This window comes from Pipistrellus hanaki (genome assembly GCF_964339955.1).
Source record: "Pipistrellus hanaki genome assembly, chromosome: 7".
Taxonomy (NCBI): domain Eukaryota; kingdom Metazoa; phylum Chordata; class Mammalia; order Chiroptera; family Vespertilionidae; genus Pipistrellus; species Pipistrellus hanaki.
Window position 1 is genome coordinate 71,432,133 of NC_140509.1, and position 26,553 is coordinate 71,458,685.

At 40.1% G+C, this 26,553-nt stretch overlaps 1 protein-coding gene across 2 annotated transcripts in view; it reads right to left on the minus strand.

Moving 5' to 3' along the window:
- Positions 1–438: 438 nt before the first annotated feature.
- LAMA2 (laminin subunit alpha 2) overlaps positions 439–26,553 on the minus strand; it is a 447,053-nt gene continuing 420,938 nt past the window's right edge. For both annotated transcript variants that reach the window (XM_084889596.1, XM_084889597.1), the window contains 9 exons: positions 21,628–21,804; positions 21,163–21,331; positions 13,541–13,653; positions 13,042–13,231; positions 10,592–10,747; positions 9,114–9,267; positions 7,879–8,009; positions 4,180–4,402; positions 439–2,499 (listed from right to left, as the gene is read on the minus strand). In XM_084889596.1, coding sequence (XP_084745722.1) covers positions 2,345–2,499; positions 4,180–4,402; positions 7,879–8,009; positions 9,114–9,267; positions 10,592–10,747; positions 13,042–13,231; positions 13,541–13,653; positions 21,163–21,331; positions 21,628–21,804 — 1,468 coding nt within the window. In that variant the 3' untranslated portion in view covers positions 439–2,344. The remainder of the gene's footprint in view (positions 2,500–4,179; positions 4,403–7,878; positions 8,010–9,113; positions 9,268–10,591; positions 10,748–13,041; positions 13,232–13,540; positions 13,654–21,162; positions 21,332–21,627; positions 21,805–26,553) is intronic.

Below are 26,553 nucleotides of genomic sequence, written 5' to 3' on the forward strand. Positions count from 1 at the left end.
CAGAATAAGCCCAAGTCATGCCAATGTTCAGTGCACAAGTAATAACTTCCCTTTCAAAACACATTGGTTTTCAAAGAGTTTTATTATTTAAAGATTGTCCAGAAAGCATTAACTAGATTATCTATCTATCTATCTATCTATCTATCTATCTATCATCTATCTATCATCTCTCTATCTCTATCTCTATCTCTATCTCTATCTCTATCTCTATATATTGTGTGGCCAAGACAAAGTTAACAGTAGGATGCTCTAATGACTGTAACTCTTTGTTGGCACAGTGCATAATTTTTCTCGTTAGAACAGTGGTTCTTATCCCTGATGGAACATTAGAATTACCTAGGAAGCCTTTTGAAAAATCTTCATGCCCAGGCTACATCCTAGAATCAGAAGTGCTGGGCTGAGCACTAGTTTTTTTGTTTGTTTGTTTGTTTTTAAGCTTTATAGGTAATTCCAAAATGGAGCCATGGTTGAGAACTGCTTGGTATAAAATGCAGCTGTGTGGGCAAATTACACCAAGCAACCAGCCAGTGATGAAATGCTAACAGTGTGGTAGCCATTGCCCTGATTAGAAACAGCACCTTCCTTCCCACTGAAAATTCTTTCTAAAATTACCATTGTGAGCAAAGTTGTTCTTTTAAATGTTCTGCATTATGAGACTACAGCTATTTCTATGGAAGATGGCAAATGAAATGTTTCCTTCTTAAGATACCGAATAAGATGGAGGCCAGTCTTCTCACAGACCTCTTAGAACCGTCGTCGGCAAACTGTGGCTCTCGAACCACATGCAGCTCTTTGGCCCCTTGAGTGTGGCTCTTCCATAAAATACCATGGCCTGGGGGAGTCTATTTTGAGGAAGCAGCGTCAGAAGAAGTTTAAGTTTAAAAAATTTGGCTCTCAAAAGAAATTTCAATCATTGTACTGTTGATATTTGGCTCTGTTGACTAATGAGTTTCCCGACCACTGCCTTAGAAGATAATTGAAATATTGGGTAAAATGAACACGAAGCACAAAAATTTTATTAGGAAATAAAATTTTTAGGTTATATTTCTTTTATTTCTTTTTTTATTTTATTGATTTTTTACAGAGAGGAAGAGAGAGGGACAGAGAGTCAGAAACATCAATGAGAGTCATCGATCAGTTGCCTCTTGCACACCTCCTTCTGGGGATTTGCCTGCAACCAAGGTACATGCCTTTTGACTGGAATCAAACCTGGGACCTTTCAGTCCACAGGCCGACTCTCAATCCACTGTGGTTTTGGCAGGTTATATTTCAACAAAAATGTTTCAATGATATATGCCTTTTAAATTACTGGTTTATTGTTTTCTGGTAAGTAAACAATTCATTTTAGGATTATCTCTTTCCACCTATTGTAGAGTGTTATATTTACTGAAAACGTAGAGCCCAAAGCTCGAAGTTAATACTATAAGATGTGTGCTTAATTGTCATTCTGGAGCTTGGTTCTCGTATCTACCCAAAGCCTATAAATCATTCTCAAACAAGAAAATCAAGTAATTAAGCTCTCTGGCCTGAATCTGATCTATATTTTTTACCTTCAGACTAAAAAACGTATTCACTTATAGAGCTAGTTGAACTCTCTTTTAATGAACCGGGATCAGAGAAATGATTTGCTAATGCTTTCACAAACAGGGAGTATGGGAGCTGATTCCCTCCCAGTAAAACATGCCAAATCCACTGTTGTTTTCAGTTGTCTGGACAGAAAGCTAAAGCTGACATACATGGAAAAGGATGATAAAAGTATTAATAGAAGTTAGTGGGGGGAAAAAAGGAAAAAAAAGGCACCTTTTCAAATTACATCTGAGCTCTTCTTGAGATGACTCTAGGGCATGTTGCAAATTCAACAGTTTATGGTTAGTTGCCTTTTATCCTTAAAAATCACACAAAATGCCTCGCTGGTGTGGCTCAATGGTTGAGTGTCGACCCATGGACCAAGAGGTCACTTGATCAATTCCCCATCAGGGCACATGCCTGGGCTGGATCCCCAATAATGGGAGTGCAGGAAGCAGCCAATCGATGTTTCTCTCATTGATGTTTCTATCTCTTTTCCCCTTTCATTTCCTCTCTAAAATCAATAAGACCATATTTAAAAAATCACACAAAACAAGCGATTATTTAGAATGAAATGATTGGCTTAATATTCATGAACTTGAGAAAGAACTGGGATTAAAATTCAGTCTTGGATCTGAATTAGCACCATCTGAATACAGAAATAATTCAATATACATGCACAAATTAGTTTTCATAACATACACAGGTAAAATATATTTGTTTTACTTGATATACTTGTTTTGAAGAACCCTCTGGGGGGTTCAACATATTTTTGTTATTAAGCTGGGCATGACACGGGTTGAACGCCCCTGAGTTCCAGAGCCTTAGCAAAATTAACTTCCAGCGGTTTGCCCGTGCCTTTGGTGAGCCTCAGGGATCGGATGCAACCTCTGAACCGAACGTTGATTGTCAGGCCAAACTGGTTAAGGCCATCTGAAAACAAAGCAAAGAGGGCTCAGTTCTGAAGTGCAGCAACTATACGAAGAGCATGTTTCAAAGTCAGCTGCCGGTTTGAGATTAAATTGGAAGGTTTTTAAAGTTAGTGATTCTAGCTTTACTAAGAGTTAAACTTTTAGAGAAATATTAACTTTTTATAGTAATGTACGAGAGGCCCAATGCACAGATTCATGCACTGGTGGGGTCCCTCAGCCTGGCGGGCCAGGATCAGGTTAAAACCAGTTCTCCAGTATCCCCTGAGCAGTCCTGGATTTTGAGAGGGCAGTTCTCAGGTGACACACCCTGGAATCAGGCTCCCTCCTCTTTGGTTCTGGCTGTGTCACTGGAGAACCACAGCTGCCAAGTCACCACAGCTTGGCAACTCCTGCATAGAGCATCTGCCCCCTGGTGGTCAGTGCATGTCATAGCTACTGATCGGATGGTCAAATGGTCAGACGGTCACTTAAGGTTTTATATATAGAGATTATAAAATTTGGAGGCAAACATTTAAAGACATCAAACAAATCATTGGTTTAGAATAAATACTTTTAAAGTTATGACATAATGATTACATTTATTGAATAAAACAAAGCCATGGATCAAGATACTTTACTGAATTCAGGCTTTTAGTGGTGACTTATTCTATTCTTACATTGTAAAAATAAAATTCGAAAGGTAAAATTGCTTGAAAATTTGTGCAAAATCTTCCTCTCATTAGGGAGAGACACCTGTCTCTCAGCAGGCCTACTAGGTGCTAACCAGGATATCATTTCATAGGCTTGTGAATGAAAAAAAACACTATTTTCTTTATACTATCTCAGGGTTTACCCTGATTGAAGCAGAAGTAGGTCTTCTACTTGTTGAAACCTACTTGTTAAAACAGAAGCCACTTTGGAAAGAGGAGCTCTGAATTGGTCCTCATTAGAATCCTGTAGCATTTCCGCAGTCAACCACTGCTGAATATACATGCTGCTTGTTTGGTTAAGCAGAGGAGGTTAACCATAAACGGGGACAAAAGCTTCTTGCCGGAATGCTGACAGCCCATTCCACGAGTCTATGTCAGTGCCGTACTTGTTAAGAGGCACTTGGCTTACTTCTCATCAAGTTGGGCTCTCCAGTTTATAGGCACTTTAGGGAACTCTCCGCAGCCCACAGGCTATTTTTAATGTGCTGGAGAGGGATTTCGAATGCACGGTTATTACTCGGGTTTCCCTGTAACATAAGTATAAACTCTAAAATAACCTAAGGGGGAAATGAGCTACATTTAACCCAATGAATTCCAGAACTTGAGGAAATAAGTTCCATAACCTTTTATGATTCCTCGGGTATATTAATTTTGAAAAATTCAGAAAGAACACCAACTCTGGCCTTGCTTATTGTTAAGTGCCTCATATCTTTTATAAGCCGAATTCATTTCCACTATCCTCCATCACCCCACGAATGAAACTTTGGGGGATATCATGAAAAGTTCAGTCTCATGTGGTTTCTGTAAGTACTATGCTCATTTTATACACTGGAAATTTGAGGGAAGGTGTTATTTATGGGAGCAGATTCTAAAGCTGGGAAGCAAGTCTACTTAAGCTCACATTCTTGGGCATATTTATAGAAATATAAATGTTTTAAAAACCCTGAACACAATACAGCAAAGGCATTTTTACTGGGGTAGACAACGCTCACCTGGGAAACCTCCAACAAACACAGGGTCATTGGTGTCAGCTGATGTAGAGGCTGGGTTTGGGCTCTGGGCTACCACCTGGTTCCCATCTACCGCCAGCTCAATGCGATGCTTGATCTTGTTGGCCCTGACTTTATGCCACTGTCCGTCGCACAGATGCCCTGGGACCCCGGCATCATAGACAGCAGTGAATCGGCCAGCGCCATTGTCCACGTGAAACAGAATCTAGAAAGGAGGGCATTGAACAGTCATGGATGGTTTCATGTGATGCTTCACATGATAAAAATTGGCAGGTCTCTAGGAAAGACATCAGCTGGAGTAGTTTGAAATGAACATAATGGGGACATTAAAATGAAAAAACAAAAACAAAAATGACTAAAACTGCCCAGCGGGTGTGGCTTCGTGGTTGAGCATCCACCTATGCAGCAAGAGGTCATTGGTTCAATTCCTAGTCAGGGCACAAGCCTGGGTTGTGGGCTTGATCCCTGGTGAGGGGCATGCAGGAGGCGTTACTCTCTCATCTATTGATGTTACTCTCTCATCTATGTTTCCCTCTCTCTCTATCTCTCTCTCTCCCAAAAAGTTAAAAATGGAACTGCTATTTGACCCAATGATCCCACTTCTAGAAATATATCCCAAGAAACCAGAAACACCAATCAGAAAGGATATATGCACCCCTATGTTCATAGCAGCACAATTTACCAGAGCTAAGATTTGGAAACAGCCTAAATGCCCATCAGCAGATGAATAGAACAGATTGGTGTCAGCTGTGGTACATGTACACAAAGGAATATTATGCTGCTATAAAAAAAGGAGTTCTTACCATTTGTAACAACATGGATGGACCTGGAGAGCATTATGCAAAGTGAAATAAGCCAGGCAGAGAAAGAAAAATACCACATGATGTCACTCATTTCTGGATAATAAAGAACATTATAAACTGATGAACAAAAATAGATACAGAGGCAGAGCAGCATGGAACAGATTGTCAAACTACAGCAGGAAGGCTGGGGAGGATTGGGATGGGGGAGGTGAGAGGTCAACCAAAGAACTTGTATGCATGCATATAAGCACAACCAATGGACCAAAGATACTGGGGGGTAGGGGAGGCCGGGGGAAGGTCAATGGGGGAAAAAAGGAGACATATACTACTCTTTGTCTTTAAGCAATAAAATGAAATAAATAATAAATAAAAAATATATTTTAAAATGACAAAAACTGAAACACAAACTAAAGACCAGGAGTCGCAAATTATGTTCTTTGCTTTAGGGCAGTGTTGGGAGAATTAGGCAATATGTGTGAGGCTAGGAATACATCTGCTTTTAGAAAATGTGAAATATAACTCGAGACTAGCTGACAAATAAAAGGGAAAATTCTACCATAGATCTTTTTAAAACCTGATAATTCTTAGTGAACCTTACAACATTTTCTTAAAAGACGTTTAGAGCGATTCTTTAATTTGGCTTACAAATTCATTTTAAAAGGCTATTGGTTCTTTTTCAACTTAAGCTTTTGATGTTTTATTCATATGTGTGTGTGTTTTTCCTTTATGGATCCCATTTCATACACAGGATGGAGAGTTACATAAATTGCTTTTGGGGGGGGGCAGGCTTCATGGCACAGGTGCCAAAGACTTTGGACTAGAGGGCCGGTTCAATTCTCAACAGTGCAGCACTTAGATTGGTAGTTCTTGCCTAAATGAGAAAAAGCTGTTTTCAGTAACACAGAACGGGTCCCTGAAATTTGAGATGACAGAATTCTTTTGAAGCGGATGAAGAAAAGAAACACACTGAAACATTAAAAACACTCCATCTGGCAGCACTTCTGACAAGGTGAAAGAAGCAGGAGTTTTAAGAAGATTGAAAGTACAAGAAAATACATGAAAAGTTTGTAAACTGTGCAGTGGTGTAAATGTTAGTTAAGATTTAACTGTATTGGGTGGAGTTTGCAGTCGCTGGAGCATGGTGAGGAATCCAGAGGCATGGTAGTGGAACCCGATACCCTGACAAATTGATGGTAACTGTAATTATAAGCAGGTGATGACGTGAAGTTTATTCCAAGAGGTAGGGAAAGCATGTTTTGAAAATCTGGCAAAACTATTAAGTGTTGCTTATTTGTTTCCCCTTTAGCCTCTATGTTCCTGGATCTTTTTGTTTTATTTTCTTTGACAATGGTTTGAAGGCCCAGAAGAAGCAAGGAGGAGGCAAAGAACTACTGCATATTTTGGGACATGATGTGGTGTTTCTTCCTGGGAGGCAACAGTACTATGAGTGGAAATACGAGCAGAGTTGAAGTATGATTCCTATTGAATAGCCAGAAAGAAAACGTGTGAAATTTCTTGCTTTGCCTTCCTCTTTTTACCTGCCCCCTATCTTACAAAGTGTATACATACGGGTAGCCCTGTTATCATTGTAATTAGCTAGTTAATATGAATAAAGGAAAGAAAGCAAAGTCACCTGGGAAGCTTGTAAGCATGGTCACCTGGGAGCTTCACCAGGAAACTATAGCTTCACACCACATTCTTCCTCCCACTACCCCATCAGAAGAGTGGAAATCTTGGAAAGTTAACTTATTAGTTCGAAGAAGTTAAAATCCCCCAAAGAATTACCTTGCTATCTTTTTTTGTTTGTTTGTTAATCCTCACCTGAGGATATGTTTACATTGATTTTTAGGGGGAGTGGAGGAGAGAGAGAGAGAAAGGAGAGAAACAACGATGTGAGAGAAACACATCGATTGGTTGCCTCCTGCATGGGCTCCAACCAGAGCCCATATGAGGGAGGAGCCTGAAACCAAGATATGTGCCCTTGACCAGAATCGAATCCTGGACCCTTTTGTTTGCTCTACCCATTGAGCAAAACTGGCTAGGGTTCCCTCACTGTCTTGTTTTCTCTTGTTCCATGGCCCACACTAGTCTTTGTGTTTGTGCGTTCTTTCTCCACAACCACATGACCTCACACACAGATGCTGTATTGGACTGTGGAGCAGAAACTATGGCAGTGGCCTTTATTCTGACCCTGCTGAAGACACGGTTAGTTTTTCCATGTTAGAACAGAGGGAAAAGGGACCATTGGAAATGCAGGGGTTTATTTTCCACCCAAATAAATATCAGTCATCCTCCTGTTCGAGTCTCAGGAAATTCTTTTCCTCCTGATATTGCAAGAACTCCGCTGCCAATGGTAACAGTCCCGCTGCAGGGGCTGTGGATAGGCAGCCAAGGAGTAAAGAGGTTTTTAATTGGACCATCCATTGTAAGCAAATTGACAAACTATATCATATAAATTTATTTTAACTTTTTTCTTTTCTGAAATAGTATATAGATGCTTTTAAATAGAAAGTGAGACACCAATTTGCCAGCTATCCACCTATTACTATAAGAAGCAAAGACTGATTTTAGACAATCAAAGACCCCTATTTTCTTCTCCACTAAAATCAAGAGTTTCATAAACTGTGTTCACAAAGAGGATAAGAACAATAAGAGCTTCAGCAAAAGATCTAAAACTGTTCAGTCCATTATTAGTCAACACAATTGGCTTACTGTAGGATTAGCACATTTAAAGTTTACATTGATCTACAGCAAAGTGGGTTAAAACACACATGATTGAGATGGCTCCTGAAGAATGAAAATATACAATCTAGCTTTCTCTCATTAAAGAACAAAGCTTCATGAAGAAATCAGAACTATGTAGACAGCTGCCGCTTACCTTTTCATCAATCATTTCAATACCCATTCCATCCATTTTCTGGCTGCTGATTCCCAGGAGAACCCCGGTGGTTCTAGTTGTGCGGAATTCAAATTCCACAAGAAGGTCCAATCCCACTTTGAACCCACCAACTGTAAAATAAAGATTTAAAAAACTGTAGATTAGAGTTTAGGGATCTGTATAATGGAACCGTTTTATTAGATTTCAATTCAGATGTTAGCCAATTAAATAACTAAGTTACAAACTTTCATATAGCTCAGGGGTCTTCAAACTACGGCCCGCGGGCCACATGCGGCCCGCAGAGGAGTCTGATCCGGCCCGCCACGTTTTTTGGGCAGTGAGCGCAGCAGAGGTGTTACAGTAGGAATTAGTAGTTCATATAGTCCGGCCCTCCAGCTCTCTGAGGGACCGTGATCTCAAACTTTAAAAAGTTTGAGAACCCCTGAATTATAGCTTGTACTTCCACTATTATATTATACTATATTCTTAAAGAAAGAAACAGCATCTTATTTACTTCTGTTGCCCATGATGACCTCTACATATTATGCTCAGTCATTTTTTTTTTTCCCCCTAACGACAAGTGTATGTGACTGTGGTAACCATGGGTCTGGATATTACATCTTAATATATATAATGCCATATCTTTTGGTTATTATATAGAATGCAGGGGTTTATTTTCCACCCAAATAAATATTATTTATTTTGGAATGCATTTCATATTATTCTTTCTTGTACCTTCACCATAAGTGATTCAGACCTGCACTGGAAATGTTCATTGAAGAGAGGGAGATACTTAATGAGAGATACTTAGGGAAAGGTGTCAGTCATTGATCAAGTAATAGAGCCATGGAAGGAATTGAAAAAAAGAACTAAAAATGTTATCTCTATGAAGGTAGACAGGGAACACTTAAAAATAGATAAGTTATATGGTATAAACAAATGAACCTTCTTGCAGGATTATATTTATCTTGCCGTTATTGAATGCCAGGGAAATGGATGAAATAAAGTTTCCAAATAGCCTTTTACTTTACTTTTTCTATTAGTTCTTATCAGAATCAGTTACATTCATCTGTAAGAGGCATTTTTATTGCTTCTACAGGCTTTTATTCCTGGATTAAACAGAGGATATTAGTTTAGGATCCCAGGGATGTTCATGCTTCCACACAAGCAAGACATGAATATTTGTCCCTAATTAATATTCATCAGGAAGCAAATGGCAAATGAAAGCACCTCACCTGCTTTGGCAAAACCTGTTCCATCAAAATAGGTGCCTTTCTGAGCATTTGCAAAACATGTCCCAACATGGAAGCTGGAGGTCGGCTGCTCCAGGTCGACAGGGGCCTCTGCCATGTGAAGGTTCCTGATGCAGCCATCGATGCTGTAGGTCACCTGGGAGTCAGATCAGAAGAAACAAAATCAAGCTTTTCCTCTACATGGAATGCACTCATTTATGGGGTGTTCTAAGCATGTCATCATCAGCCATTTGTCTTAAAGCACCCCCAAATTGCCTGAATCTGCACTCTCACCCCAAGCTTCATAGCATGAGCCCGGAATATGATCATTCTGATATTCTAAATACTGCATAGAGCAATGGACTCATATGGGTTTCATAACTAATTAGCCTGCATTTTTACTAATAAATTTTCCACCTTACTATATACACATTTTGCCATAAGTGTTGAAAGTCTGTTTGAAAAGATAATTAGGTTTGGTTCAGTGTGTTTTCCTTATGAAAACCTAACATAAGCCATGAACTCTTTCCTAAGAAAATGTACCTACACATAAAACTTGGAAGCCTGCATGAAACACCCAAAGTTTAGGGAATTATAGAAATTAATCAATTATTCTTGGCTCCATTATATTTCATCTGGTTTCAGGGATGCAATTTAATCACCCTGGCCATGCTCACTTCAGATGCTCTCATCTGATAGGCTTGGGCAGCATATCCAACCTCTATGAGAGGAAGGCAATGCTGGCCAACCATAAGAGGAGCCATGATGAACCATGGTCTTTGATGAAGGTCAGCTCTAAGTTACCATGTGTTCTGATTTGAGCATAGAATGAATGTATCACATTTGCATGTCCTGTGTTCTCTACAAACACAAATCTCCTCTGCTTCTTAAATGAATGCTTTCTGAAGCAAACCAGAACACACATTCTAACAAAAACTTTATGTTGTAAATATTGATTAACAAAATTGTTCAGACTTTACATTCTGAATCCCGTATTGGACAACTGTAATCTAAATACTGCATCTCTCAATGTTTGCTAAATCTCTAATTTTGAAACAAACCCTCAATACTATCTCTATCATCCTCCTTGTTGTCCCATGCTTTCTTTGTGCTTGGGACTCCTCCACATTAAATACATTACCTCACTCAACCTTTACAGCAACCTCATTTGCTTGGTATTATTATTATTTAATTTTACAAAAGAGGAAACCATGTCAGTGAGAAAGTAGGTAAATTGCTTAAGATCACACAGCCAATCAATAGTTAATTAGGCATTCAAACCAGGGGATTGATTCACACTCTGTCCCGTGATATTGCCTCTCCTAGTCCAATCTGTCTGGAAGACCTTCCATCACTTCTCAGAAAAGATGATTTTCTGTATAATTTTAAATGATCATTGTCCAATGGGACCTAATAATCAAAAATACATCCATGACTGAGCCAGATTATTTAGGCCGCAAAGAAACAAATTAGACACTTACGGGGCCGATTCTCCGGGTAGTGTAGTTGATGGGTAGCCCACCAACATACAACATTCCCACCACATCCAAGATGTCAGCCTTCTTGGGACTGATGGTTCTGTTGGAGGCATCGTCTACATAAAGAATTCCTTCTTGCTTAACCCGAGTAATCTTAATCTACAACAACAAGAGGAGCCATCAGTGCCAATCATGGATACATTTCAAATATGCAGAGGGTAAGATATGAGCGCTTGAAGGGTATTCCTCAGGAAAAGCAAAATAACTGAGTGCCTAGATGTGCTAAGCCCATCATTGAAATGAAATTAAAGCTATTTTATAAAATATCTCAAATTCTGTGTGTGTGTGTGTGTGTGTGTGTGTGTGTGTTTCCCCATTACTGCCATCTGGGAAAGAGCACAAAATCTTCCTGGGTGAGTTTTAGATTGAAGACTCTTCCAGAGGCTGCCAAGTAAGCATGTTGCAAGGAGCCAGGCAGATTGAGAGCCCTGTCACGATTCCGTGAGCTGCAAAATCCATGTCTGTTTTTAAAAGTGTATTTGTTTGATTGAGCAAAGCCTGGGCTCCCCAGCACAATTTCAGATACGCTGCATCCCTCTGCCTAGCAGGCCCTCCTCCCGCGGAACTGATGGGAGGGCAGAGCATCCAGGCTGCACCGCTGTTTCTGCAGCAGCTGATGAGCGCAAAGTCAGGAGGAAGATGGAAAGTTGGCTGATGCTGAGACTGCAGCAGTGGAGTGAATTATCTTCTGGGACAGAGTGAGAAAGGGGTGTGAAGACCGGCTCCAGCATAAGATCCTTGAGTCTGAATTAAGAAAAATGTGCATGGAATCCTGTGAAAAGCTGGGGGTGGGGGGTGCAGGGTGGTTGGGGAGCAGGAGAGGTTAGAAGGGGTCAATGTGGGAAACAGGGGGACATATGTAATACTTTCAACAATATTTAAAAAAAGTGAATCTATATCTGGATGAGAAGAATTTAGGACTTCCTTTTACACTTATTCTGATTTGAGAAGTAATTAAAAAAAAACCTTCAAAAATAAAATCCCTTCTTAATGTGGCTATTTATTGTATTTTAAACTTGCTTTCTTAATCCCAGGCTAACTGTGGTCCAACAATGTCTTTTTCTCAAGTGTTATATTTTATTGTTCTATTATATTTGCCAAAGATGAGAATACACCTCAAGAAAACTGCCTTAATAAACATCAATATTTGCAAGATATAAGCTCCCAAGAAAATATAAAGATTCCACGTTTTTATTTCCAAAATAACAAATTGGCTGACATTGCACTTTTATTATATATTTTTAGGTTCTTTGGCTTTTAAAAAATATTTTTATTGATTTGAGAGAGGAAGGGAGAAAGAGAGGGTGCTAGAAATATCAATGATGAGAGAATCATCGATCGACTCTCCCTGCACACCCCACACTTGGAACAGAGCCTGCAACCTGGACATGTGCCCTGACTGGGAATTGAACCATGACCACCTGGTTCACAGGTTGATGCTCAACCACTGAGCCATACTGGCGGGAAGGTTTTCTGCCTTTTAATACGATATGCTAATCACACAAAATGTTAAATGAGCATTTTACAAGTCCAAGTATGTCAACATATAAAATACACCATCTAATAACATTATACCCTAAAAATTAAACATTTTATTGCTGTACCTAGGGAAGCTTTACTTAATAGGCTATCACAGGTGCAGAAACAAACTCGGAGTTCTCATTTTAACCAGGCAGTATATTATCTATTTGTAGTCATGCCAACAAAGAGGTAAGCTGGCAAATGAGCCTTCTGTGCCCATAATAGTACCAGTTTCTGGGTGTAAGGCCAACGTTTTAAATGTTGTTCCAAATGACTGTCAGTGGAAATGATACCTTGGAGCCCTTTAAACATGATACAATGGATTACCGGACTCTGGGTTTTTACAGACCAGTATGGGGTAGAATAGGAGGGTAAGTCTTAAGGCTCATTTTAGTATTGCCAGTTTTTAAGTTTGCCAAATACAATTTCATAAAAGAGAGGCCATTTTGTTACCTTAAGAGTAGAAAAATATAATCTCAAAATAAATATTATTCCTTTAATTGAATTCGTAGTGCTTTATGATTAACGTGCCTTATTGCCCAGGTTTCCTGCTTCCAGCAGTGAGAATGTCTTCAGCTTCCTGGCCCTGGTCTATGGGCAGATGTTTGGGAGGCACAGCTGTATAGCAACGATGGGATCTCATAGCACCGTGATGAGGCATGTAAGTGGTCAAATAAAACCTACCCAGGTCGGATCACATTTCCCAGGTTGGCATTCAAGTACAGCACTTGCTTTATTTTTAGCCTTGGCCAAATTCCAGGAGCACCAAGTCAATGTCTGCACTGGCAAAATACAACTGGCACCAGGGGAACGTCAAAGGCTGCCAGTGAGTACCCGCTTTGAGGGCACTGCCAACCTCCTGGGACTGTTACCTTATGCCACTGGCCATCGTTGATTTTGGTGGGGATCATGGTGTTGGTGTCGCCGCTTCCTAAGTCATAACTGAAGTAGGGAAATCCGTTTCTCAGCTGGACTGTAGCAAAATCGGCATGATTGATCCGAGCCATGTAGAAAAGCAAGCCCGATTCAGCCTCCGTGCGTACTTCAAATTCAATGGTGAGGCTGTGAAATCAAGGCATGTAAAGTCACACAGGAGAATGAGAGCCTTCTGATTCTAAGACAGAGTGGCATCTGAGCATGAGTATGGTAAGTTTTCAGACAGGACAGTTAAACCTTTCCCAATCCAGGTCTGCTGATTTCCTAAACCGGCTCCTCAGGCATCGACAAATAGAATTCTATTCTCTACTGTACTCAGTGAATTTCAAACAAGCTCACCTCATTTATTAATAAAGGTAGTTGATTAAACCTGAATAAATGCAAATAGTGCTTCCACTTATTGCTTCTTGTCTCATACCGCAGAATAATACATACCGGTTTTTAACTTTGGTGTCATCAAATGCAATTGCAATGTGACTGTTTTTCGAGAGCCCAAACTGCTTGCTTCCCATCAAAAGAGCTGGTTCTGATTCTGCAACACAAGGACCCTGTAAAATACCAAGAGAGAAAGTGAGGAGATTATGGGCTCTGTTCTTAAAAAAAGTAATACTGCTAATTGTTTCTTATATTTTAGTTTAATGTCGTCACATAATCTTTTTAAGTTCCTTAAGAATAAAAACAGTCTCTCATTCCTCTCTGTATCCTGCCTCATAGCAGGGACTTATTAAACATTCACCGAATGGGAATCTATTTTCTTATATTGCACCCTTGAATTGCCAAATAAAAATTCAATGATTAATTCATCTTTTCATTACCCTCTGAAGAAAAATACTGCTTATATTTCTGAGAAAATTGGCATCCCCTTTTCAATTAGGAAGAGTTTTATTCTTAGAAGATCGGACAAGGAAAATGAAAAGCTGGCCACAAATACGTGTTCCGTCTGCCCTTCCCATCTCTCTCTCTCTCTCTACATTAAATTTTCTTGAAAATTATCTGTCTACTAGAAGGTTTCCAGGAATTTAGACTTTCAAGATGGTGTCAGCCCATTCAGGTCCTTAAGCAGTTGCTAGGCAACCCAGCACTTTTTTAAAAATGTAACCCACTGAACACCATTTCATCTGCCACTGTTCAAAGATCAACTTCCTGGGGTGCTGATGAGGGAGAGCTGGGTGCAGGGCCAGCTTCAGAGGGCTGACACCCACACGTCACCGGCCTCCATGCTCTGCCGTCACTGACTTTGACATTCTTAATGCTTTTTGAACAAGGGGCCCTCATCTCCATTTTGCTCTGGTCCCTGCAAATGACAGAGCCAGTCTTGGCAGGGTGGACCATATTTGGCTGCTGTAACCCTCAGCTCAATAGCTAATCAAAGCTCCTCAAATTACCAAGCCACCATTCCTTTCTCTTCCGCATTTTCACAAAAGAGCTCGTTGCACAGGCTGCTCAGGAAGTCTTTGAGAACATGCAGTCCAGGAGAAAATAAATAACCTGCACTCTCTCAACAGCGCATCTGTTTTTAAGATCTGCACTTCATCGCTCTGGCTGGGCCACTGCCCCCGTGAGCGCTGACTCAGCATCGGCTCTCCAAAGGCCCCAGGCAGGCTCCGGAGGCAGAGTGTTCTTTCCAAGCAGCGCACCTCACAGATGACTCATCCGCACACAGGACATTTTTGCTCGATGAGGAAAGGCCTGGCTCTCTGAGCTCTGGGGCTCAGTCAAATGGAGCACTCTGCCCCAGCAGGGGAAAGGCGTTGAGTGTTCATAAAATTGGTCCTCGTGGAAGTAGTATTTCCCTTCTTGCTTTCCAGGAGATGCTCGGTGACAAAGGGCAGACTGTTGCTGACATTTACACAGATATGCAAAAACCCAGTGGGAAGGCCAGCAAAGCATTATTTATTCACACAGCGGAATGGCTTCTCCAGAATCAACGTGTGGTGTGGTACCTTTCTTATTACCCTGACTGCAAAACAGGCCCAAATGACTAGCCAGGCTTTGGTAGCTTAATGCCTCAGCCTTCAATGACACTATTAGTAGAACCGGAGTCATTTTTCTTCCTCTCACGGTACTTTCTGTACAGAGGACCTCGCTACACACACAATCAGCCCAGTTCTCCTGAGAAATCTCCCAGCATCCTGTCTGCTGGGGGCCCATCAGGGGCAGAAGGTGACTAACACATCTCTAAACCCTCAGCTCTGAAAACGGAGGGATGAAAACGGTCCATGGATGCTGAGGAATTAAGAACCAACAATGTGCAGCCTAAAAGAAAACCAGTGGCACATTATTTCCATGTTCTTGTAACCACCGCGGTCACTCATCTCGTTACTGCAAATAAGTGAAATAACTTTCTAATATAATTTTTTAAATGATCAAAAGCAGTGATTGTGAAGAATAGGTATTTTATGGGTCACAGCTGTTCATCATGAAGACCCTTTGTCTTTAGATATTTAGGGCCTTGTGGCCAGGGCACCAAGATAGCCTGGCTTGCTGGTAGACCGGACAGGCATGTCCAACACTAGCCCTGAGCTTAGCAGAAAGCAGTTCTCCGTCAGTACAAAGGAAAACCTTTGACCAGAAAAGGATGGCGGTTTGGCAAGCATTCCATGATACACCGCTAAACCCTTAGGAAGAAGAATGCCTCTTGGAGGGGTCCTGCTTCACTGTTGCAGAAGATGGACCTTGAGCAGCAATGGAAGCAGAGGCTAATAACAGTGTTCTCAGATTGGCCAGTGCTGTAGCAGAGAGTGGGAATCACTCTACTAGAGAACCTCAGAGTTTAAAGCCGTTATGTTCATTGTTTGTTAAGGACATCCATATGGATGTTTACTATCATCAGTTTGCAATGGGATGGATAGTATGGATATTGCTCTAATCAAACCTCTATTGCCTTCCTTTATAAAACGGGACTGAGATGGGGTCATCGAAAAGGGTTTATATGGACCTATTTAAAGGCTAAAATGGAAGACAGTCTTCCAAACTCTAATCTGGTAATGTTTTCGCGCAAGTCGGGCCTGGTTGGCGTCTGCTCTGCATCACTTTCCCTGGGCTGAATATGAAACTAGGAACAGCAAGCTTCTAGCAGTTGGTCTGCCTGCTGCATCCTCCTCCTCCCTCTGGCCCCTCAGAGGGCGGAACTGCTCACCCTGACTCTCCAGAGTCTTTTTTCTTTCTAACCTTTTAAAGGGGAAATTTTGAGATGGGACAGAAAGCGCCTTGTGGTTTCCACAACCATATAATGACCTTGTCATTAAGGACATGTTTCCCATAGAAATCTAGGCTAAGAAAGAGGGTAGGAGGGTCTTATAATTTTAAAGACCAGTTATTGCATAATGATGCTTTCTCCTCCAAGCCAATGTGAGCTTGAGCGGAGGCATCATTTTTATGGGTGTGATACTGTACCTGTGTTATGTGGGAAACACTGTTCTCTGAAATGTGTTAAAACAACACTGATAATAATTAAAAAAAAAAAAAAAAAATTTCCCTGACAGGAGAGGCTCATCAATCTCAACATGTTACCATCCTGCCACCTAGTGGGGACTCTTTAAAGTACCACGAGTCCATGAGGAAAGAGGCACTAGGAAAGGACAGGATCTGCCTGCTTCCTGTTTGTCTCTGTCGGGCAGGTGATGAGTTGTGGACAGAGAAGAGTGGGGTGGGGAGACTTAATGTGGCTGTGTCCTGTGGGTAAAGCAGTGGCGGAGAGGGTGATGAAGGAAGCCACGTGTGGGCCAGGTGAAAGTGCAGCTGATTAGCAATGGGGCAGATCACCTTCACCCTCCCTTTGCCACTCATTTAACTTTGGGTCAGGATAAAGCAGTGGTCATTCAACTGCTGGCTGTGGGCTGACATTTGGAAATGAGTTTTGGCTTCAGGATAGTATATGACTGGTGGTTCCACAACTGGCACCTTTGTTCTTGAAAGCACCGAATGACAAATGATCATAAAATAGCATGTTTTTTTTTGTTTGTTTGTTTTTATTTTGTTTTGTTTTCATGAGTCAATAACCCCTGTAACAACTATGGGCTAAAACCACATGTGAGATTTTGGGTGTTTCTTTGTGACCATGTTTTTTACAGACGAATTCTAAGGGGAAGAGACTCTTTGAAGCACTGACTTCAGCATTCTGAAATATAAAATCCCCACTCAAGCTGTTTATTGAGAAACCGAATATGCTAGTTCCCTGCACATGAGCTCTTTTGGTAAGTACTGGGCATTTGCAGTAACATTTATGCACTAATGCCTGGATAGACTGCTTGCAGTATAGAAAATGTGCATTTCCCCTTTAAATACATATCAGTATCCAATTGATTTATCTATCCTTCAGCCTGGACTCTACTTAGCTTTTAAATTTGTAGCATCAAAGCTGGTGGAGAAATAGCTTTCTTTGCTTTATTCTTTCCCTCTCTGCTCACTTTCCCCCCTCCAACTCTCAAGAGCCCTTAAGAGCACAGGAACTCTTGATGGCTACTTAACATGGCTCTATTAGTGCTCCTGTTCTAAACTAAGTTCAATTTTCTAATAAGAACCAAGTGAAAAAATGCAGTCAGCTTGTTGTATACCGAGCCATGCAGGCCACACAGGCATATAGTTGCAGAGAGTTTGCCACATTTTGACAAAAATCAGTCATACGACATGTCCAGTCTCTTATTTACCCTCATCCTTTGCCATCTTCCACGAGAAACATCCACAGCAACAATATGTAGAAATGTTCCCTTCAGCACTAAGTGGACTAACGAGTAAAAGAGAGTATAAAGGGAAGATTCCACCACACTATCAATGAGATGATACGTGTAAAATGCTTTCTGGTCTATGGTGCTCTGATGGGTGTTTATAATAGGATTGACATAATCTATTTCACAGGGCAGGGACTTCTCAAGATATTCTTAAATTGCTCTGTTGTCGGAAATGTCCTCATGCTGTAAGTTGCTGGTGGAAGGTGTGTGATGGTGAAAAGAAGAAAATGGCCCAGCTGGTGTGGCTCAGTGGTTGAGTGTCAACCTATGAACCAAAAGGTCATAGTTCACTCCCTGGTCAGGGCACATGCCCAGGTTGCAGGCTCAACTGTTAGTAGGGGGCATGTAGGAGGCAGCCAATCAATGATCCTCTCTCATCATTGATGTCTCTATCTCTATCTCCATCTCCCCTCATCTCTGAAATCAATAAAAATATATATATATTTAAAAAAGAAGAAGAAAATGAAGGAACTGAGACTAGGAGATAATTTCTACCAATGGTGTTAAAACAAACAGGAGACTCACACACAAGCAGTTCTCACTTCAGGAATTAAGTCATAAGTCTTAATTCTTAAATAAACTCTGATTTAAAGTGCTTTCCTCTCTTACATAATGTCACAAGTATGTCATCATTATTTTATATTGTTTCAATCACAAGATTTTAAATATAAGAGTGCGGTGACATATTTAAATTTGCATTTGACGGGCCTGTTTCACACTTGCAGGTACCACCGGCCATTTTGTTTGGACGGAGTTTAGTGTGTCTCCTGCCATGCTTCCCGTGTTCCATCTTGAAAGCCAGCGGGCTCTATCTGCAGCTCACACTCGGCACAGATCTTGAACTGACCTCCACACATATTTGTTTACTGTGTGATTTATGTTAATGTCTCTTTCTCAAATCTCTGGCTCTTGGCTTCTCCCTCTCTCTCTTTTTCCCTCTCTCTGGGTAGCAATGATGAAATCTTATTCACCTTTGCATAATTATTTGTTATAAAATAAATTGTCAAACCTTTAACTTATTTTATTTTCCAACTAGAGGCCTGGTGCATGAAATTCATGCCCGGGTAGGGTCCCTAGGTCTGGCTAGCGATCAGGTTGATCAGGGCCTCTGGCTGTGGTCCAAGGCCCTCCTTCATTCCACGATGCCCTTTGGTGGTCAGCATACATCATAGTGAGCGATCGAACTCCCAGTCTCCCCGTTGAACTCCCAAGGGGACACTTTACATATTAATTTTATATATATATATATATATATATATATATATATATATATATATATATATATATATATATATATATTATAGTTTACATCCAATATTATTTTGTATTAGTTACAGGTTAGTTTAGCATAGTGGTTAGATAATCAGATTCTTTATAAAGTATTTCTTCTGATATTTCTAGTACCCACTTAGCACCATACCTAGTTTTTACAACATTAAAGAAAATATTCTCTATGTTGTACTTAACATCCCTGTGAATATTTTGTAACTATCAGATTGTACTTCTTAATCCCTTCACAGTTTTTACCCAGTCCTCCAACATCCCTCCCCTCTGGCACACATCAGTCTGTTCTCTGTATCTATGAGTCTGTTTCAATTTTGTTTGTTTATTTTCAAAGGACTTCCACATATATTATCTCATTTGATTCTTACAGTAATCCCTCATTGTAGGCAAGGTAGGTGTACTATCCACATTGTACAGAGGATTAAAATGATACTTGGAGCAAAGGACTGGTTTGTCTGAAAGATTATCATTTGGCTTTCTTATTTAATCAGTGTTTCTAGAGAGAAAGAGCACACTTCTTTATAGATCTACCTATTCCATCATGGAAACTAAGGAAGAGAATAAAACATTCAGGAGTTTTCAAAACCCACACTCCAGCTAAAGCTCAACCCATCCATTGGGAAGCATTGCAGATATGATGCATGTGTTGTCAGAGTGTAGTGAGAGCCCGCTCTCTGACACACAAACGGAGGATGTAAATTGGTATAACCTTTAGAAAAAGCAGTTCAGATGTATGTGTTGAAAACCTTAGGCATATTCATCATTTGGCCTCATAATTCACTGCCTAAGATTCTATTAAAAAAAGATTCTATTTAAAAAAATCAGAAGCAGAGAGAGAGAGAGAGAGAGAGAGAGAGAGAGAGAGAGAGAAGTTTGTTGTACAGTGTTCAATGGAATAGTTTCTAATAGTGAAAAACTGGAAATAATATAAGTGGTCTACAATGGGGAAGTAGTAAAACCAATGGTAAAGATAGAGTGTTGCAATGATAAGGAGCCAGACTCTGGAGTCAGACCCACTGGAGCAAATTCTTAGCCTGCTATTTACTGGCCATGTCAGTGAGTGGGTGAGTTACTTAGGCTAACTAGTTCTATCAACACAATTAAAAATGTGACTATACACACACACACACACACACATATATATATACACACACACACACACACACACACACACACATATATTAGCTTTGTTATAAAAATTATATATACTACTGAGTTGAACTTGTTTAGGTAGTTGCTGGCACATAGTAAGCACTTAAAAGCAGCCATAATGATCATTGCTATATAGTAATTTTGTCATTTATGAAGTGCTTAGTATATGCTAGGCACTTAACAAGCACTATCTTTTTAAACCTGAGTAATAGCTCCTTGATGTATGTGTTGATAAACCCTTACTGTACAGATGAGAAAACTGAGGAATAGACTGGCTAAGTAGATTTCCCAAATTCATACAGATAGCAGATAGAGTGCTGGGATTTGAACTCAGGCCATCAGACTCTGGAGCCCATGCTCTAACCAAGGATATTCCACTTCCCATACTCTGAAATACTTTGTGTGTCTCTGTATGCGTGTGTGCACATGCATGGACACATACACACCCTTATATAGGTAGTTTTGAACCTATATTGACAATTTTTAAAAATCAGAATCACAAATTGAGATCTATTATATAAAATGTCAATAGGTTTTCCTCTGAATGGTGGTATGATAAGTGGAGTTTATTCTTGATCAGTCCTAAGATATTTCTATGCTTTCTCACTTTTCGTCTGAAAACATATGCCATTTTATAAACAGGGGAATGAAAGAAGGACAGATGTTGAAATAAACATATGCCATTTTATAAACAGGAGAATGAAAGAAAAGTAATCCAAGGAATGTTTAAGGAAAATAGGTTTTCATAGGCAGGTTACCCATCGTCTAATTCTGGCAATAAAGAATAGTAAGTATTCTGAATGACTTTCCTTCTTTTTTTTTTTCTTTTTTTTTTGACTTTCCTTCTTAAGATGACTAAGAATTGGGAAGCAGTGGGCTGTAAACACTTACATGAGCCACAGCGGGGGTGGGGATGGGGAAGGCCGGGGTGGGAACTGGCTCTGGCCGGATGACTGTTTCAGTTGGAACGCCTCCATCTTCATCCTCTCGGGGTTTCTGATGGACACAACGGCCAATGTCTGCATTTCTGAAGGATACAGGCTGTGCAAAGTCCATGGGGCTAATGGAACAGGATTAAAATCAAATAGTTTCTTATTTTACATGGTCTTGTTTCCTTATAATCTCATCAACCCCCTTTTTATTGGCCCTCTGTGCAATTTTTATAATTTAACCTGAAACTCTTCACTGTTTTCTTCACCCCCACTTTTGGACAGTGTGGATGCAACAGTGATTCTCATTCTCTCTTCTCTCTCTCTCTCTCTCTCTCTCTCTCTCTCTCTCTCTCTCTCTCTCTCTCTTTCTCTCTCTCTCTCTCACACACACACACACACAACTGTAGCAAGGAGATTCACTTACACAGAGTTAATAACAAGGTTCCATACACAGCCTTCAAAAGGAGGAATATTTCGGAGTGAAGAAGGTTGAAATTCAAGTGGAGCACCACCGACGAAAAGCTTTTTCACTTCAATAGGCTGGTCTGCCGTCAGGTTTTGCATATGCCTTCTGTCTTCATCAACTTGAACAGTAAAGATGCTGGTAAAACATTTAAAAGAAACAAGTATAAAACACAGAAGGCCCAATGCGATTGAATACCAAACTCTTTCACTTCATCCTCATCCCTCCCTCCAGTAGCTTTCAAGTGAGCCCAGATTTGATGATTAGGAATTCCACATTGAACAAATGATACCACTTCTCAGGCTCGTATCCCTCTGCCTCCCTCGTTAACTCTCCCTGAGCGTTTACTTAAAGGAGGCAATGGTGTAGCTACCACATTAGCCTCTGGTGGCATTGACAACAGTGGTCTACAGCCCAACACGTGAGCTTCTGTTCTGTGTAGCATTGTCTAATTTGATAAGGCTCGGTGGGCTCAGCACAGCACGGGGTCACGTTTCATTCGGCTATTTCTTGGTTTGTGCTAGCTGTTATCTTCTTGCTAGGGGACAAACTGTACTCCTGAGAGCTTAGATTGCAGGAATCAACAGCAGACACTTATAGGACATTTTAGAAAGAATGCAGCTGCTGGCTTTTGAATAGAAGAGGCAGGCAAGAACACCAAGCTAATTGTTCCTGTAATGATTTTCCCCCCGAGTGGCTGTTTCATTAATTTCCCTAATTTGCTTACGAGAGATAACTCACACACTACTAATTGAGAACCTCATGCTACTTACTCACCATCCTTGAATCCTGGGGCAAAGAATCAGAAGGAGACAAAGAGTTCTGATCATGAAAATGACCAAAGCATTTTCTCTTTTGTTCTTTTTTTTAAGAGAGAGAGGAATGGAGAAGGAGAGAGAGAGAAATATTGATAATCAGCCACCGCCTCCTGGGGATCAAGCCTGCAACTCGGGCATGTGCCCACAATCTGGGGACCTTTTGGTACATGGGATGATGCTCAACAAACTGAGCCACAATGGCCAGGGCTTTCCTTTTGTTCTAGAAGCAGTTTTTAAACTTCAGTCCCAGTCAGCATGAAGCTATTAGTCATCAGTGTGGGCCACTAGCCCGAGGATCATACACAGATTGATGAAATCATACTTTATATCTGGGGAGAAAACCAAGGTACCTAGATAGAAAACCCAGTTCTAAAATATCATCTCACTTGATTTTATCAGGAGTAAAAACCACACACAGAACTAGACAGAATGAGCCAGGGCAAAGAGGCTCTGAAATGGCACTGCGAAATTGGTCCTCATTGGGGCAATTCAAATGTAATAGACTGGAAAGAAAATTGATTACATTGTAGCTCAACATGTCATTTTTTAGGAGGGTATAGAGGAGGCAAGTTGACTTTCATTTCAAAGAAAACATAAGGGGAAATGGTAGAGTTTTATTTATTTATTTATTTATTTATTTATTTATTTATTTATTTAAACAAAATTCTGAAAGAGTGTGTTGGCAAAGTTTAGGAGGTTTGACCTCATTGCTAAGAATGCTGATGGTTTTATGAGACTTAGAAAACCACTCACTGAGGAGTCCTCCCCTCTCCTTTCCAAAATACCGTCTGTTCTTCTGCTAAAAGCATCCTCTAACCAACAGGATACAGCATTGTTGCTAAGAGTTTTCATGAGGGGTTTAAGCTACTATTAAACATTGTTCTGGGAAAGAAAATCTCTGCTATTGATTAGAATTTTCAAAGAGCCAGAGGCTCTCCTCTTTCTGACATAGACTCTCCAGTCTGGTTCTGACCCAAGGACCATAGTGGTGGTCATTTCTTACTAGATCACAGCGTGGAGATGTAGAATGACATGAGTTTTCAGAAGGAACAGAATGGAATTAAGTATTAGTGTGTGAACTTGGGCCAGATACCAATACACAGTTCAAGCAGTGGAAAACATAAATTAAGGGATTGCACTGAGGTGGTATTAGTTAATAAGAGCATTGCTACAAGACTATATAGCTAACTTCTGCTTAGAATTTACACTATGAGCATCAAATCTAGATCATTTTAGTTCTTTGGTAAAGAGAGACTTAACATATCCATTATGATTCTGACATGTTTCTTGTTTTCCAAGTATCTATTCCACAACTCTTTACTGAAGATCTACTATGTGTGCAAAAAACTCCCAGTATAATAAAAATTATATTACAAAGTGTGTTATGATAGGTCAGCTGTATTTTCTTATAGTTTCAATGGTTGATTCTTGGAGCTTATATTTCTTGTTTGTTTGGTTATTGGTCTAAGATGTTTTTCTAAATCACCACCAATTGGATTGCATATGTTAGAAGAAGGTATTAAGAGAAGTGCCCTAATATTATAATTTATATGAAAAATATAATTTGAAGCTTTTTTTCATTGAACTTATTTTAGATGGTAAGATAGAAATATCTGGGTTGCCATGACCAAATGATGATCCTATTCTGGAAAACCCAACATAGTCCTGAATACCTGAAATATCCAGTGATCTTTAGCCTAAACCTATATCTGTCCAAAGAATGTTCTCACAGAAGAGAAAACCTACTTGCCTAAGCCTCTATTTCAGACTCTTAGGGTTTAACTTTTTTTCCAGTTAGAATCACTGGCCATTTCAGTGTACCTCAGGAGAAGGATCAGAGCTCACTGGAGTATCTTGGAATTGGGTACTACAGCAATTGAAAGATTCTTGGAGATGAAGGGACAGAAGAGAAGAGAGAATAAGGGAGGAGGTGGGTAAAGGCAGAGAAAAGGCCAAGCACAATCTTGATAAGTTTACTTCTTAATATGGTGAAAGTCCAATAATTTTGTGAGATGATATTAAAATTACCACCCTACTAGGATTTTAGGAAAAGAAATGGTAATTGACATTGATGGTCTGAGAAGTGTTGGGAGAAAACAAATATTTCCAAAATAATATCTGAGGTCACAAAAAGGAAAAAAGTGTTAAAAATAAATTGGTGAGCACAGATGGAGCTGTTAAAGTTATATATATATATATATATATATATATATATATATATATATATATATATATATCTCCTAGCTCAGTTATGTGATTTTGGGAAAGTTAGTTAATATTTCCTCATCCATAATGAAAGGATATTAATACACATTTAAAACAATTAAAGGCCATAGTCTTTGTCTATATTTGAGCCAAAACATGCTATAGCATAGGTATGAAGCATTAAACATGTTTTTAGGTGGAGGTTTTAGGATCATTAGGGACCTCTGGTTAATCAGTTAATTGTAGCACTTGCTTACTGGATAGGCAATGATTGTTTTTGACCTTAAAGTGCTGAATGAGACGTTAGGATAGCAAATATGTTCTTGTTATGCCAATGAGTTCAGCGACCGCACTAATATGTCCAATACATTATCCTTTAATTAACAGAGAATGGCAAAACTGTTTGTTTATATGGCCAATTAACTGAATGATCTGCTCTCAGTGATGTACTATACACTCAGCTTAATCAAATAAAGGTTGGATTGATGGCCAACAGCTGTGAGGTTGGCATAATAAAATGCCCGTCTTGAAGAAACACCTGTTAAAAGGACACCTTAGTGCAACATGGCGATGCACCTGGGAATTCAGAATCCTTTTTCTACAAAATAAGACATTTTGGATGATTTGGGGTCAACTATATTCCTGAAATCTGTGTTTGCTTATTAGAATTATTTAAAGTTAACGCCTCTAAAAAGTCCTTCCGTCAGTGAGAAGGATTACAGTTTGGCAAAGAACCTGAAATCTGCTGCGGAAGACATGTGCTGGCAAACTCAGTACCTTATAGCATTCCCAAATGAGGAAATTCAGTCTGCATTTCTCTTCAGAGACCATGACTGCAATATCTGGCTATTACATTAGTAAAAGTTTTTACTCTGTCTAAATATTGATCCCTCATTTGTCTTAATCATGGTTTCTAAACATCTCAGTCAGTAGACACTCTGGAAGAATGCTTAGCATCAATGCAGCTCACGACTTAAGGCTCTATATATTAATAATAACAAAAATGTGAGCCAAGGAAAGCTGAATCATTTACTTAGGAGATAAGAAAACCTTTAAAAATGTTTTTTATTGATTTCAGAGAAAGGAAAGAAGAGGGGAAGAAAGATAGAAATGTCAATGAGGATCATTGATCGACTGGCTCCCGCACAGCCCCTGCTGGGGATTAAGCCCGCAACCCAGGCATGTGCCCTGATCAGGAATCTAACCATGACCTGGTGGTTCATGGGTTGATGCTCAACCACTGAGTCAAAGAAGCTGGGCAAAGATAAGAAATTGTTAATACTTATCCACATAGGAGGATAATTGGAACATGTAGGTCTTTATAGAATAGCCTCTTGTTTGAATTGCTGCAGACAAAATACTTTTGTCGCATTTAACAGTATTTTCTGTGTTCTCAGGTTTCAGATTTGATTTCCGGTTCTTTCCATGTCTGCAATCTAATACACGGAGTGCTGGTTTGGAGGTCTAACATCTCCGGGGTTCTGTTTTCTTTGTCTCTAAGTGTCCTACTACAGAAATTACCACTCAGAGTTGTCATGTAATAAATATTTGGATGGAAAACACAGGTGACTTTCCCAACAAAGAAACTATGAGGAAATTCCAAAGAAATAATTTGAGAATCAGATCTCAGAAACACTGAGAGTTCAGCTTACAGCATTATTGTGTGTATCCAGTTCCCTGACTCACGGTGGGAAGCACGGGCTCCCTGGGATCCACAGAGGCAGCCTCCACACCTGATAGCAGGACAGCCGCCTTTCCCTTCCCCCCTCCACGCTGCTCCCTCAGGAAGCCACTCTGCAGGGATCCCGCACGCCCCGGGGGAGGGGGAGGGGGGGGACAGGGGTGAGGCATGCACACAGCAGTG